A 14,806-nucleotide genomic window follows, 5' to 3' on the forward strand; every position below is an offset into this window, starting at 1 on the left:
CTGTGCTTTCAACTCTTCAGGTGTTCGTGGAATCTAGGTTTTTAACTGACGACCTCCATCTTGGGATAGAGTAAACTTCAACTGGATCTCTCAGGGAGGAGTGAGGAGGCACAATACATACTCAGTCATCTCACAGCATCCCCTTGATGGATAATTACAAAGTGAGGCTGCTGCTGGTCCCTTCTGAACCTGTTCCTTTATTCACAATGCCCCTGTTTTCGCTCTGAGCAGCATGCCCCCTCCCATGTTAAAACATTTTCAAACCACCTAACATTCTTCAATTCTTCCTCGATAGCTGCCCACGCAGGTGGTAAAGTCAATAACAAGTAGTTACATATTCACATAGTCTCTTCCCATGTAAAATGGGAGCTCTTATCCCTGGTAAAGGATTTTGTTTTTTTTACATTAGCAAAGTACTTGGGGTGGCAATAAGGTTAGAGCCCCTTTCCGTAACTCATGAAGAACTGTACCACTCGTCTTGACAGGTCAGCTTCACTGGTTTAAGAAGTGCCTAGCAGATTAGTAAAGCCTGCCTCTCTGGGTGTGTCTGAGTGGCTCATGGAGGCATAGCCTTGGATACTACATAGAGCCTCTTGCCTGCTCCCCTCTGCCAGGTCCCCCTGTGCTGCTTCCTGGCTGCCATTAACCAAGCATCTTTGCTCCTCCAGACCTTTCCACCATGATGTTTCTGCCTTGGAGCTGGCATCCCATGGACTGAATCTCTCGAAACTGTGAACTAGATTACACTTTTCTGCCTTTAAATTGTAGATGCTAGGTTTTATGTCTCAGCAATGATAAAGCTGACAAATGTAAAAGCGGTTGATGGTCCTAACCATGATGATGGCATAATAAAGTCAAACTAGGACAGTCCCTATGACAGCACACATCATCCCCTAGGAAGGGATGTGCAGGCATCTAAAGTAAAATAGGTTCTGAGGTGCATGCCATTTGCCTTCAGTGTTTCCTGTTCCATTAAAGTGTCACTCTTCATGCCTTGGACTCTAATTCCGCAAGGCTCTCTTCTAGGTACCCAAGTGTGTCCATCTGATCCATTTCAGAGCTCCACTTTCCTGCAATCCTTAGGCTCCAGCCCCTGCCCATCTCCTTATCATCAAAATCCTATGTCCCATCCTGTTCAAGTTCTTTTCCAGTGCCAGACCACATGCAACTATAATCTAACCAATACCAGGGATTCTGGTATTGAAGATGGAGAGAGATTCTTACATGAAACAATTGTCTCTAAGGGTGGAGAGCTCAGTTTCTGGGGAAGCCCAGGGTGATGATATTTGGTGATGAAATCAAGCTGTAAGTATTCCTTAAGTCAGTTTATATTTTCACTACTTTCTATTGGTGCAGAATTAAGCCCTATTGGGAATAAAGATGGCCTTTGGCTTCAAGAGTTTACAATGAAGATGAGGTATCTTAGGTGTCAGGAACTTTTACCTACCACTTTAAATCATCTTATCTAATCATACGAGATAATATCTTTATAGATAGGAATCAAAGCGCAGCAAAGCAAACTGTTCTCCCTGGTCTCAATACACAAAAACAAAGAGGGAGCCAGAGTCTGGTCTGAAGCGGGTCTGAAATGGTGTTCTTTCCAAGATTACATGCTGTGATGGAATCAGAGACCCAGAAGCTAAGCGAGTGGAGTGCAGCACAGGACTGATGAGGAAGGGCTGGGAGGTTAGAGAAGATGGAGAGCCAGGGCCTGGGATATGGAAGGACGTGAGGACTGGTTATGAAAATGCTTTCTAGCAGAGCTGGGAAGTGGTCTTGGTTGGTGGCTTTCCACTGCAGCCACCAACATTTATTCTACCATACTCTTTTTTATTTATGTTTCCTTTTGCAATGCTGGGGACGCCCGGCACCTTGGGCATGCTGGACAGGCACTCTAGCACCGAGCCAGATCCCCAGGCAATCCACCTAAGCTGGCAGAGAAAGGTCTCCTGGGGTTCACGTTAAGACTTGGGAATAAGGAGGACAATGTGCTGGAGGCCAAAGGGAAGACCATGAAGGGAATGAAAGGTGTCCTTTGTGGGCCACTTTCTCTTTGATGTCACTGTGGTCAGCTGAGGGAAAGACAGCCAAAAAGGCAGGAGGTAGTGTCCCTCTAGAGCAACAGGAGCACACCCAACCTCTCCTCAGTCACTTGGAGCCATTGCCCAGGTGGAGGGTGTCCAGGCCCCGGGGGTTCCAGGCTGGGGGCCTTTCCTTAGTGCCCTCGTGGGGTGCTGCTTGCGAACCCATGGGGAGTGTGGCAAAGGAGGTGGCAACTCCCCTTCCCTTCCTGGAATCCTGACCAGTTTCAATTTACATAACACAGCTTAATCCACAGAAACAAGAGCTGCTGCAAGGCAGGTTTTCTCTCTTTTTTTCTCCTTTCCAAGACATGGAAACCTTTATTTTCTCCCTACACCACAAACCGGTGCTGTTAAATAATATTGGATAATTGCACCTGCCGTACTCCCCATATTGTGCCGAGGGAAAATAATTGCTGGTTTTCTACTTTGCCATTTAGCTGTGACTCCGTCATTTGACTCGGAGCGTGTCATTTTCTCCCATTTTAGACTGTGTACAGTCAAACTGTGTGAAAGAACTCCCAGATAGCGGCCCTGCGTGTGTGAGTGGGCGCGGGCCTCATTCAGCAATGATTTCTAATTTATACAGCATTGAAAATCCACAGCTATAAATAAACACCTCTGACTGGCTCTGCTGCCTACTCAAATGCTTTATTAAAAAAAGAAGAAGAAAAAGCCAGCCTCACCACCAGCTACATGAGAAAGGAAAACAAGACTGTCTGGATGTAGAATGGGGCGTGTGACTCCTCCTGGGCCAGGCAGGGAGGACTTCAACCCTGGGATGGGCTCAGGGCTCAGCCTGCATCCCCGGCGAGGCCCAGCCTCGCCAGGCTCTCCGGCCCGCTCGCTCTGTGCTACACGTGCAGGCGCAACGTGTGCTGGGGGATTACAGTATATGAAACCCGCTTCCTGTTATGACAGATACTGCAAGCAAGTAGGTGCAGAGCAGCTCAAAATAGCTTGGGAAATGTGTGACCCTTCTGGGGAGAAGAAGAGGTAGTGGATTGTTTAGGCAGCCAGAGGCGTCTTCCACCCCCATTTAAAATTGGTTGCACATGTGCGATGGTGACCTGGGAACAGGAGCATGGATGTGGGCCAGTCCTGGGGTAGGGGAGGGTTGCTCCTCCCTCTGCGGGGATGAGGTACAGTCTCTGCCAACCAGAGAGCCCCCCCACTCCCCCTCTATCCCCAGCATCTTTTCTTGTCCAGTTTTGCAGATGTGCATACTTTTTTGTTTAAAGACTTTCAGATGACCAGTTATGGCTTTGACCCCTGACACAAAAAAGGTGGGAGGTGGACTTGGGAATTGAATTATCTGTGTGACTCTGCACCTGTCATTTTCCTGCTTTAAACTCAGAGCTTAATTTTTTCCCCCAGAGAGTTAGTTATTAAATATTTACCAGCTCAATATTACCAGAGCTTGGTTTTCACACTGTAAAGTAACGGCACAATACATTGTCTACTTGCAAAATATTATGAGGCTAATGTAAGACTAGCTTATAAATCACCTGATACTATGTAAATACTATGTATCATCATTTTGGCTCTATTGTTGCCATTTTTCAACTTTTAAGGGATTTACACAGCCCTACACAGGCAGCAAATGCTATATACCTTTTAATAAATGTTTAATCAATGTTCATTAAGGGGTTTTGTTGTTTAATCCTTTCTTAAACTACAGCAGCTTATTGTGTGCTTAATATATGCTTGATGGGAGATGGTGTGGAGGGATTTCTGGTGTTGGGATAGTGGCCACCAGTGGCCAATTCATGTTGCAATCAAGGTTTAATTCAGTCTTAGGGGACAGTAAAGCCACAAATAGAAATCTGCAGGTTCATCCCAGCCCCAAGCTTACTAGGACTCTGAGAATTATGTAGCCCTTTGAGTGTGGAAATTTGGGTGATTTCCCTGCAGGCTTCACAGTTGGGGGGTTTCCACCCTGACAACTGCTTCTGGACTCTTGCTGAGACCAGGTGCTCAGAGCACTTAAGAGACAGCAGGTATGGGGAGGAGGTGGTGTCCCAGCTGAATCCAGGCAAGGCTGGAGGCTCACGTTTATGAAACAGCAGAGGAGGGGAGAGCAGCCCTGCTGGAGCACTCTTCCCTCTTCACTAACCCTTTCTGTTCTAGTGCCTCCTTTTCCCAAATTTCTCCTTTATAAAGTTAGGTTGGAAAACCCATGTCCAGTTGGCTCTGGTGTCCACATTCCAACCCTCCTGACCTCCACAGCATATTAGAAGACTCTATCGCATGTATTTAACAATAGACACTAGCCATTTGTGTTCTTTAAAAAAATGTGCCTAAGAATAAATGTCTGGAAAACACCACCAGAAAAATTTCCACAGGGTTCAGCAATCCTTGTTAACCATCTGACAATCAGCTTTAAATCTCAGGAGTTCTTAAAATTATATAATTTCCAGGCTGTTCCCTAAGTTGTAATGCACAATTTTATTGAGGAATTAATCAATATCTGATTGGAAGAGATTTTAACAATGTCATTATGCTCACTGTTCATATCTGATCCAGATGCTTATCCCTTCAAAGGACAGATTTCCCAATGTTTTCATAACGTGTTCTTTTGCTGACCCAATTCATCTGCTGTCGTACCAAGTAGCTCAAAAACTTCAGTAGTGTCTACTGCCTACATTTTTAAATCAAGAAAAGATAATGGATGAGAAATGTATGCAAATAACTAGATTAATAAATACTTATTTTTTTTTTAAAAGAAAGTTAGGCTAATTTTTTAAATTGGCTCAGAACTAGAGTTAGGAAACCTGAGAGACTGAAGTTACCATTTTTATTTTGACTTAACTTCGATGCATTAACTTCTCCTTTGGATTCTCACCAATCCTCCTTCGGACTTCTAAGTTTCTCTCTCTCCCTCTTTAAATATTCTCTCTGACACCAAGACTATGTGAGCTTCCTTAGCCTTTGGCTAGATTTTGACCAAAAGCCACTCTCGGGGAAATCAGACACAGGTCACAAGTTTTGAGACAGCACGAATTGTTTTGGATGTGTACCATCAACATTTCATCAGGAATCTCCAAATAAAGCTACTTATAACCTCTCATTAAGTTTAAATATCGCCCTCTGTCCTTGTCTACTTTCTTACATCATTCTACTGCCTCCTCCTTATTAAAAGAAATAATAAGAGAAGATGAGAGAGAGAAAAAGTGTTGCTTTTTCTTCCTTCCCAGGTGTTGGAGAATAGCACATGATCACTCCATTTTCACCGTCCGGAGCATCCTGTTACCTGTGGAAACAGGAACAGAGAGAGACAGCTCAGGCTTCAAGACTTCTCTAACAGGTGCTCCTCTGCGAGAAAAGTCACCTTGATGGGGCAGTGGTAGGTGGGGATACTTTTTCGCAGGGGGGCAGAGATTCTGTAAAACGCAGGCACCGTGAAGGCAAGGGTAAGAAGCCAACCTCTCTCTCTTCCCCTGCTCTGGCCTCCATGTCATTCTGTGAATGAGGTTGTTGCTTTTGGTGTGTTTACAGCCTGCACCCATCCGTGGACCAGGGCTGAGTCCACAGGTGGAGACCGAGTGACCGCAACAAATTAGAAAGGAAGGTGAAGAGTGGATGTCCTGCTAATTGGGGTTAGTTCTATGACCTCTCAGCAAATTAACTTAAATCAACTTGGGTGGAAGGGTACTGACACATGAATCTTGTAAGCAAACTTCGAAGCAGCACTACATTGAAATTGCAGCATTAAATTTCTAGACTGACTTCCCTTCACCCAGAAGTTGTTGTTTCTGTATTTAATGGTCATAAATCTTCGCAAAAGCTTTGAAACTGATAAAATTTCATTACCTCATTGTACTTCCTGCCTGTTGCCAAATGCTATCAATCCTATGTTGAAAACTTTTTCACATTTCCATGTCTTTTCCTTTACTCTCGAAGATAGGTTTTTGGTCATCCTGATTTGGTATTTGTTCCTAATTCCAGATTAAATTTACTCTCTGCTCCTTGCTACGTTCACTGATTCTGTTTGCAAGGGTGCACACTAAGTATCTTACACCAATTCTATTTTGTTGCACTGATCAGTGACTGGGAGTCTTATTTTGTGCCCTCTTAACCACTCTGATTTCCTAGGACTGCCACTTCCGGATCCCACAGCTCACTGCTCACCCTTGTATTCTACCCTTTCAGTATTGTTAAGGTCAGAATTCTCCTCTTTCCTACCCTCATCAATCCCAACTCTCTCTGGTCATGCTAGCAAAGCCTTAGTATTTATTCAGTGGTGGAGGCTTTCTACTCTGTTATTTTCCGTTGTTGATGTGAAAGTCCTCCTCCATTAGGTTTTCTCCATATTACAAGTACAATAACAGTATCTTCTCCATTACAGTGTGAACTTTGGGCCTTTAATGAATTATTTATCAGCCCAATAAGCTCATTCAAGAGCTTCTTAAATCCACCCCCTCTGTAGTCACTCTGAGAGCTCCTAAATTTTTTCTTTATGTTTACCAGTTCCAGCCTTACTTCTAACTCGGATTGTAATTTCCCTCCTTCAGGGTGAGATGCCAAGGATTAGAAGCTCCTTTCTCCATTTAGGAAACACAACAGAACGCGAACACTCAGACAGCAGAAGTGATGGTGTGCAGTCCTGCTGGAGGAGGAAAGCAGCTGTCTCCTTCCACTAGCTGCCAGCCCCTCCACCCAAGACCAAGCAACCAGGGAGGACACGAAGATATGCCTATGGACCCGTGGCTGTGTTGTACATGTGATGTGGATGTCCCCCAGGGTTCACGGTAGTTGAAAGCTTGACCCCCAGGCTGGAGCTCTTGGGAGGCCCCTAGGCATACAGGTTCTCATGGACGCCTTCATAGATCCCACAAAAATTTGCATTTGTTCCTCTGTCTGCCTCTCTCGCCTCCTGATTCGAGACACAATCACTTGCTTGCCTTCCCATTGTGATGTACCACCATCTATTTGCCCAGTTACCAAACCAATTACAGACTTTCAGCATTTTCTCTTTGAAGTCAGCTTCCTAAGGCATTTCATTACAAGAATGAAAAGCTGGCCAATACACTTCGCGCTATGCTAAGGAAGGAATCATTCCCACACAGTTTTCTGTATTGAGTGCCAACAGCACTTCGGTTTTGAAAGAACAGAAAAGCATGTGAACCAGTGATATGGGAATGGTAGGTGACTCTTCTGCCTTTCCTATGCACAAAATCAAGGCAGGGTTTCCATACATCTCTTTGTGCATGAAAACGAATCATGGGTATTCTGTAAGCCTACTGTAAGCTTTTCTTTTCTTTAAATTTTAAAAATTTAGTTATTTTATTTAAGATAAAAAAGACACTGAAAAGAAAAAACAACAACAAAAAAACCCAAATAAATAATACAATAATAGTACCAAATATAATAATAGTACAGGTTTACAAAACAAGATGATAGGAATTTGACAATGGTTGTGATATTGCATATTGTTACCTTTAAGAGGATTGTTTAGATTAACACATATAGGCATGTAAAATGGATCTAAGCATATGAGTATTAACTGTTTTTTTCCAATAACTAATACAATTAGTAGTAGAGTCATTTTAGCTATGATATATATATATATATATATATATGAATAAATATACACACACACACACACACACACACACACACAAATTTGTCTTTTTCCTTTTCCTTTTCTTTTCTCCTTTCCTTTATTCCAATTACTTTTCCTCTTTGAACAGTTTCTTACCCTCACACAGTATTTATTGTAGATTTTGGAAAATACATAATTTTTCAGTTTCTTTTTTTTTTTTCCGTCTTTTGAGACAGGGTCTCTCTGTGCAATGCAGGCTGGCCTTGAGCTCACTTTGTAGCCTAGGCTAGTCTCAAACTCACAACAATCCTCCTGCCTCAGCCTCCCGAGTGCTGGGATTAGAGGCATGAGCCACCACGCCCGGCTCAATTTTTCAGTTTCTTATACTAGGGAGACAATTTGGTATTTACACATGTGAGTTTGATTTATTTCACTTATGAGTATGATCTCAAGTTGCATCCACTTATAAAAGTCTCATTACAACCTTTCTTTATAACTGAGTAGTACTCCGTTGTATAAAAATACCACATCTTTTTTATCCATTCTTCAGTTGATGGACACTTAGGTTGTTTCCAAGATCTGACTATTACAAATTGTGCTGCTATAAACATGGCACACATATATCATGGTGGTATGATGTTTTCAGTTCTTCTGGGAAAATGTCCAGAAGTGGGATAGCTGGGTCAAACGCGACTTCTAATCCCAATTTTTTAGGAACCTTCAGATAGGTTCCCATGGTGGTTGCACCAGTCTACACTCTCACCAACAGTGCAGGAGAGTTCCTTTTCCCCACAGCCTCTCCAGCATTTGTTGTTGGTCGATTTCTTGATCTTGGCCATTCTTTCCAGAGATGGAATCTCAGAGTTGTTTTAATTTGCATTTCCCAAATGACCATATAGAAAATTTTCTCATATATTTATTTGCTGTTTGTATTTCTTCACCTGAGAAATGTGTATTCATCTCAAATGCCCATTTTTGGATTGGGTCTTGGAATTTTGGGGGCCTGATTTTTAAAAAATTCTACATAGAAGTCTTTTGTCTGAGGGACAATTTGCTAAGATATTTTCCCAATTCGTGGGTTTTCTTTACACTCTGCTGGAGATTTATTTTGACATGCAAAAACTTTTTAATAATAGGAGATCCCAGCTGTGGATTCTGGGAAGCGTTTCCCATGCAGTCTGATTTTTTTCATTAACTCTCCGCCGACCACTATGTCATCAAGATTTCTACCTACTTTGTCTTTCAGCAGATTTAGTGTTTCTGTTTTAATATTTTTACATCTTTGATCCATTTTGACTTTAGTTTATGGCATGGTGATAGACATGGATCTAGTTTTAGTTTTCGGCATATGAAGAGCCAGTTTTTCCAGCACCACTTATTGAAGAGCCTATCTTACTTCCAGTCAACTTGTTTGGCCCCTTTGTCAAAGACGAGGTGACAGTGTGTTTGCAGTTGTGGCTGAATCTTCAGATCTGCTCATTGATATTCAAGTCTGTTTTTTATCCCAATAACATGCTGATTTTATCACAGTAGCTTTGTAATATAATTTTAAGTAGGGGATTGTGATGCCTCCTGCCTTAGCTTTGTTGCCCAGAATTGACTTTACTATTCTAGGACTCTTCTGGTTCCAGATGAATTTTAGGAATGATTTCTTTAGATCTGTGAGGTATGCTAGTGGTATTTTGATTGGAATTGCATTGAATTTGTGTAATAGTTTTGGGAGAATGACCATTTTCACAATGCTTGTTCTTCCTAACCAGGACAAGGAATATCTTTCCATTTTCTGAAATCCTCTTCAATTTCCTTTTTCAGTGTATTGTAGTTTTTCACTGTAGAGATTTTTTTTTTCCTTCCTTTGTTTGATTTCTAAGTGTTTCATGTTTTTGGATGCTATAGTGAAGGGGGTGGTTTCCAGTATTTCTTTCTCAATGAGTTTGTTGTTTATGTACAGGAATGCTATTGATTTTTGAATGTTGACCTTGTATCCAGCTACATTACTGAATTTCATTATTATGTATAGGAGACTTTTAATGGAGTTTTGGGGGTCTTCTATGTAGAATATCACATCTTCTGCAAATAATGATAATTTAATATCTTCCTTTCCTATCCTTATTGTTTTTATTTCTCTTTCTTGTCTAATTGCTCTGGCCAATGTTTCCAGAACTATATTGAACAGGAGTGGTAATAATAGACCTCCTTGTCTTGTTCCTGATTTTAGATGGAAAGTTTTCAGTTCATTTATGTTGGCTGTTGGTTTATCATACATGGCTTTTATTAGATTGAGGTACAGACCATCTATTCTGATTTTCTGTAGAGTTTTTATTATGAACAAGTGTTGGATTTTGTTGAGAGCTTTTTCTGCATCTATTGACATGACCATGTGGTTCTTGTCATTGGCTCTGTTAATACGGTGTATTATGTTTATTGATTTGCTTATGTTGAACCATCTCTGCATTCCTGGAATGAATCCCACTTGATCATGATGTATAATCTTCCTGATGACTTGTTGCATTGTATTTACGTAGATTTTATTGAGGATTTTTGCATTTATGTTCATTAGAGAGATTGACCTATAATTCTCTTTTTTGGCTGGATATTTCTCTGGTTTTGGTATCAGGGTAATACTTTCTTCCAGGAGTGAATTAGGGAGGATTGATTCTCTTTCAATTTCACTGAAGAGTTTGAAGAGTGTTGGTATTAAGTCTTCCTTGAATTTCTTGTAGAATTCTGCAGTGAACCCATTAGGACCTGGACTTTCCTTTGTTGGTAGGGTTCTAATTAAATTTTGAATTTCATTAACTGAAAGAGGGTATTCAGCAGTTATACATCTTTTTTATTCAGCTCCGGTAATTCATATGTTTCTAGGAATCTGTCCATTTCTTCTGTGTTATCGAACTTATGAGAGTAAAGGTTTTCAAAGTAGGTATTGATGATCTATATTTCCACAGGGTCTGCAAAGATTTTAAACTTTTCATTTCTTACTGTATGGATTTGCACTTTTTCTTTACTCTTTTTAATAAGGTTGGATAGGGGTTTATCAAACAAGAACCACTTGTTTGATTCATTAATTCTTTGTTTTGTTTTCTTAGTTTTAATTCCATTAATTTCTGCTCTGATCTTTATAATTTCTTTCCTTCTTTGAGCTTTGGGCTTGACTTTCTCTTCTTTCTCTAGAAGTTTGAGGTGCAGCATTAAGTTGTTTATTTGTGTTCTTTCTATTTTCCTAATGTGGGAGTTTAGTGCTATAAATTTCCTTTTGAGGACTTCTTTCATTATGTCCCATAGGCTCTAATAATTTGTGTTTGTATTTTTGCTCCATTGTAGATATTGTTTAATTTTTAAAAATTGCTTCTGTGACCCATTGGTTGTTTAGAGGGGTGTTACTTAGTTTCCACATGTTTATGGGTTTTTTGTCATTAATTTCGAATGTATTGTGCTATAGGCAGGTAATATACATGGAATTATTTCAATTTATTTGCATTTACTTAAGCACGTTCTGTCTGTTAGTATATGATCTATTTTAGGGAATGACCTCTGTGCAGCTGAGAAGAATGAGTATTTTGATATTGTTTGGTGGAACACTCTGTACACTTCCACTAGGTCCATTTTTTCACAAGTTTGATTTAGTTCCGTTATTTCTTTGCTGATTTTTTTGTTTGGTTGATCTGTCTCTTTGTGACAATGAGATGTTAAGTTCCCCTATTTAACTATATTATTGTTTATTTGGTTTTTTTATGTCTATTAAAATTTGTCTTACATGGTTGAGTGCTCCCATATTTGGTGCATATATATTTATGATTGTAATCTCTCCCTCTTGAATTTTTCCCCTAACAAGTATGTAGCCATCTTCTTTATCTTTTTTGATCATTCTTAGTTTGAAGTTCACATTTTCGGCAAACAAAATAGCTACCCCTGCTTTTTTCTGGGTTCTTGTTGCATGGAGTATTGTTTTCCATTTTTTGACTTTTACTCTATGAATTTCCTTTTAAGTTGAATGTATTTCTTATCCACAGCATATTGTTGAATTTCATTTCTTAATCCACTCTGCCGGTCTTTTTCTTTTCATTGGTGAGTTGAGGCGATTTACATTGATGGTTATAACGGATAAGTACTGGCTTATCACTGTCATGTTATCTTCTGTTGTTGGTTTTCTACTTTTTCTGTTTAATTGTATGCCCTGCTTAGTGTTTTCCTTTTGTTGTTGTTCTTGGGACTGTAGTTATCTTTGTCTCTTTCTAGTGTGTCTTTCAGTACTGTTTGTAGTGTTGGTTTGCTGGCCATGAATTTCTTCAGTTGTTCTTTGTCATGGAAGTATCTTATTTCTCCATCTATTTTCAAAGATAGTTTTGCATGCTACATCTATCTAGGTTGAAAGTTATTTTCTTTCTTACTTGAAATGCTTCATTCCAAGGTCTTCTTGACTTGAATGTTTGTGTTGAGAAGTCTGTTGTGTTTCTGATAGGCTTTTCTTCATAGGTGATCTATTTCTTTTCTCTGATAGCTTTTAGTATTTTGTTCTTATGCTGAATTTCTGATATCCTAATTATTGTATGCCTAGGTGAAGATTTATTTTGGTTATGGTTACATGGGTATTTTATGCCTCACTTATCTGTATATTAGATTCTCTTCCTATGTTTGGAACACTTTCTGCTATTATTTCTGCAAATAGTCTTCACAGATCAATGTGTTGCCCCCTGCTTCTTCATTGACACCTATCAATTTCTCTTTGCATCATCTTGAAACAGGTGAATTGTTATTTCCTGGTTTCTTGTTATTTTTAAGAGATCGTTTCTTTCATGGTCATAATCTTCTATCCTGTCTTCAAGGTCTGATACTCTATCTTCAACTTCATTCAAATGGTTTTGCCAGCTTTCAATGGAATTTTTAGTTTCTTGAATATCCCTTTGAATCTGCTTCATGCATTCTAATTCTGTCTTATATTCTTCATTAAAAGTTTCCATCATTTACTTATGTTCCTCTGCTTTTTTATTTAGATTTTCTTTAGATACAGCATTTCTTTCATAATGTTTGTTGCTTCATTTTTTTACCTGAGAGATTATTCCTGACCTGATTTCTTCTGTAACTTTATGGAGTTGTTTCTTTACTTCATTTGCTATCATTTCAGAAAATTCAGTCATGCCATTTCCAGTGCCTTCTGTTTCAGTGTTTCTTGGGTTTGCTCTTAGTGGGTTGGAGGACTGAGACTGCCTCTCGCTCTTTGGTTTTGTCATTTTCCTCTGGGATCTGTGTGGCTGGTTAGGCACCCTCCTGATGGATTTCATTGGAGCACAGCACTGGGTAGAGTTTCAATCCTCTAACATCCCTGTGGCTACCTGGGGTGCACTTGCAACCTATGGTGCCAGATCCTTGTGCTCTGTGGTCTGTGGGGCTGGCTGGATGTTCTGCTGATATACTGCCCTGGGTTGTCATGCTCTGGGTTGCTGGGCTGGGCAGAGGTTGGGTCCTCTTGCTGCTAGGAGGGACACATTCTAGGAGTGTGTTGCTGGGGCCTAGAACCTGGTTAAGTGGAGTTGAGAACCTCTGGCACCCCCAGTGTGTCATCAGGGCCGAGCTCCTGGCCAGGTGGAGTTCAGAACCTCCAGGACCCACTGCACAACTAGCTGGGCTGCACCACTGAACAATGGAGCTGGGGCCTTGTGCTCTGACGGGCAGAGCTCAAATTCTCCAAGACCTGTTGTTCCCTGATGGGTGACTCTGGAGCTCTGGGCTGGGCTGGGCTTGGTACCTCTATGACAGTGAGGTTGGCTGGGTGTTTCCCTGATGGATTGTGCTGGGTTGCTGAGCTGAGCAGAGTTTGGATCCTCTGTGACTCTGGAGTTACTTTTCTCACAAAAGGATATTTGGTGGGCAGTGAGGTGAGACGAGGGAAGGAAAATAAAATTTTCTTTTTTTAAATCAACTAAATTAAGATTATTATTTTCTGGTGGAGAAGCAACACAGTTCTACCCATCTAAAATTAGAAAGCTTAGCTCCCTGACATGTCCTAAGACCTTACCTAAATGAGAATTCCAGCTTCAAGTATAACATGTGATTTTATCTAGTGAAGGCTTCATTAAGATTGAGAAACAAACTAATAGAAGATGGATAAGAACTCATCTGGGAACGCACTGCAGAGATTAGTAGCACTAATAAGGTCACCTGGATCCATTTCCTTCAAAAAGGAAGTCCACATCATTTTAACAGCTTGTGTCCTGCAAGTTCTCACCTGTGTGAAGGGAGATTACAAAAACATTTTTAAATGCTTGAGATGATAATACCTTCTCTAAATCTTGAGGTTTCTAAGTGAGATCTAGCTTTCAAGTTAAGTGAGATGCTGTTCAGGGGAGGAGAGGAAATAATTTGATGGCGCTCTCTGACTATCAGCTTGACCCAGGCTTTTCCTTTGCTACTTTGGTGAGACTTATCAGAGTGCTTTGGACAAAGTCATCACACACCATTTCCTTCTGTTTGGGCTACTTTTTCTTTTGTGTCTAATGAGGAATTGGGAAAGGATAAGGAAAAAGTGTCTTTGCACAACAGAGACATTCACTGACCCCATTTCCAGTGGTTGAGCCTCTCTCCAAGTAGGAAGAAGCTGACAGTCGAGATGTAGCTGAGAAAGAAAAAGGCTGCGAGGCCCACAGGGCTGAGTTTTTCCAACACAGGATACACCCAGTGACCTGTCTTTGAGTACAACCACAGGATCCTGCAGAAAACAAGAGTCACAATGATTAGGACAGTGGAGGCCACCATGCCATTTGCTCTTAACCAACCATGAAAAATGAGTGTCAACAGCTGAAATATTTCCAAAAATCTACTGAAGCGAGTGCTTCCCTGGTAAATTTACTTGACTTCGTAAGACATCTTGTTTCATGAGGCATTTTCCTCTGATGCATTAGAATCAGTATTGGTGAAAGCATACAGGAAAACACACAACACTTTGTTAGGCAAAGACAGTGTGTGAGCACATGAAGAAATCATTCCTCTCCCTGAAGTGTACAGCTTGCTGAGACATTGAGCCCACTGGATGCTAGATGGTGCCCATGTGGTGATTCCTAACCAAAGCAGTGAGGTTTGCTTTTTATTTATTTATTTTTTGGTGTCTAACAGTAAGGACCAGTCTTCTATCTATTCTCCAAATCCTGCTGGAATAGGATAAAGCATAATGCCACTGCCCTAA

General features: G+C 40.7%; 1 protein-coding gene across 2 annotated transcripts in view; it reads right to left on the bottom strand.

Annotated features, from left to right (window-relative positions):
- Positions 1–4,510: 4,510 nt before the first annotated feature.
- The window catches only part of Adtrp (androgen dependent TFPI regulating protein), a 69,138-nt gene continuing 58,842 nt past the window's right edge, over positions 4,511–14,806 (bottom strand). Inside the window, exons 5-7 of one of the 2 annotated variants that reach the window (XM_063259882.1) lie at positions 14,181–14,332; positions 13,786–13,852; positions 4,511–5,334 (exon numbers count right to left, since the gene is read on the bottom strand). In XM_063259882.1, coding sequence (XP_063115952.1) covers positions 13,824–13,852; positions 14,181–14,332 — 181 coding nt within the window. In that variant the 3' untranslated portion in view covers positions 4,511–5,334; positions 13,786–13,823. The remainder of the gene's footprint in view (positions 5,335–13,785; positions 13,853–14,180; positions 14,333–14,806) is intronic. The other variant, XM_063259881.1, reaches the window with a different exon arrangement.

The sequence above is a fragment of the Cavia porcellus genome, unplaced genomic scaffold (assembly GCF_034190915.1).
Source record: "Cavia porcellus strain 051 isolate PalLab524CR breed Dunkin Hartley unplaced genomic scaffold, mCavPor4.1 scaffold_13, whole genome shotgun sequence".
NCBI lineage: Eukaryota > Metazoa > Chordata > Mammalia > Rodentia > Caviidae > Cavia > Cavia porcellus.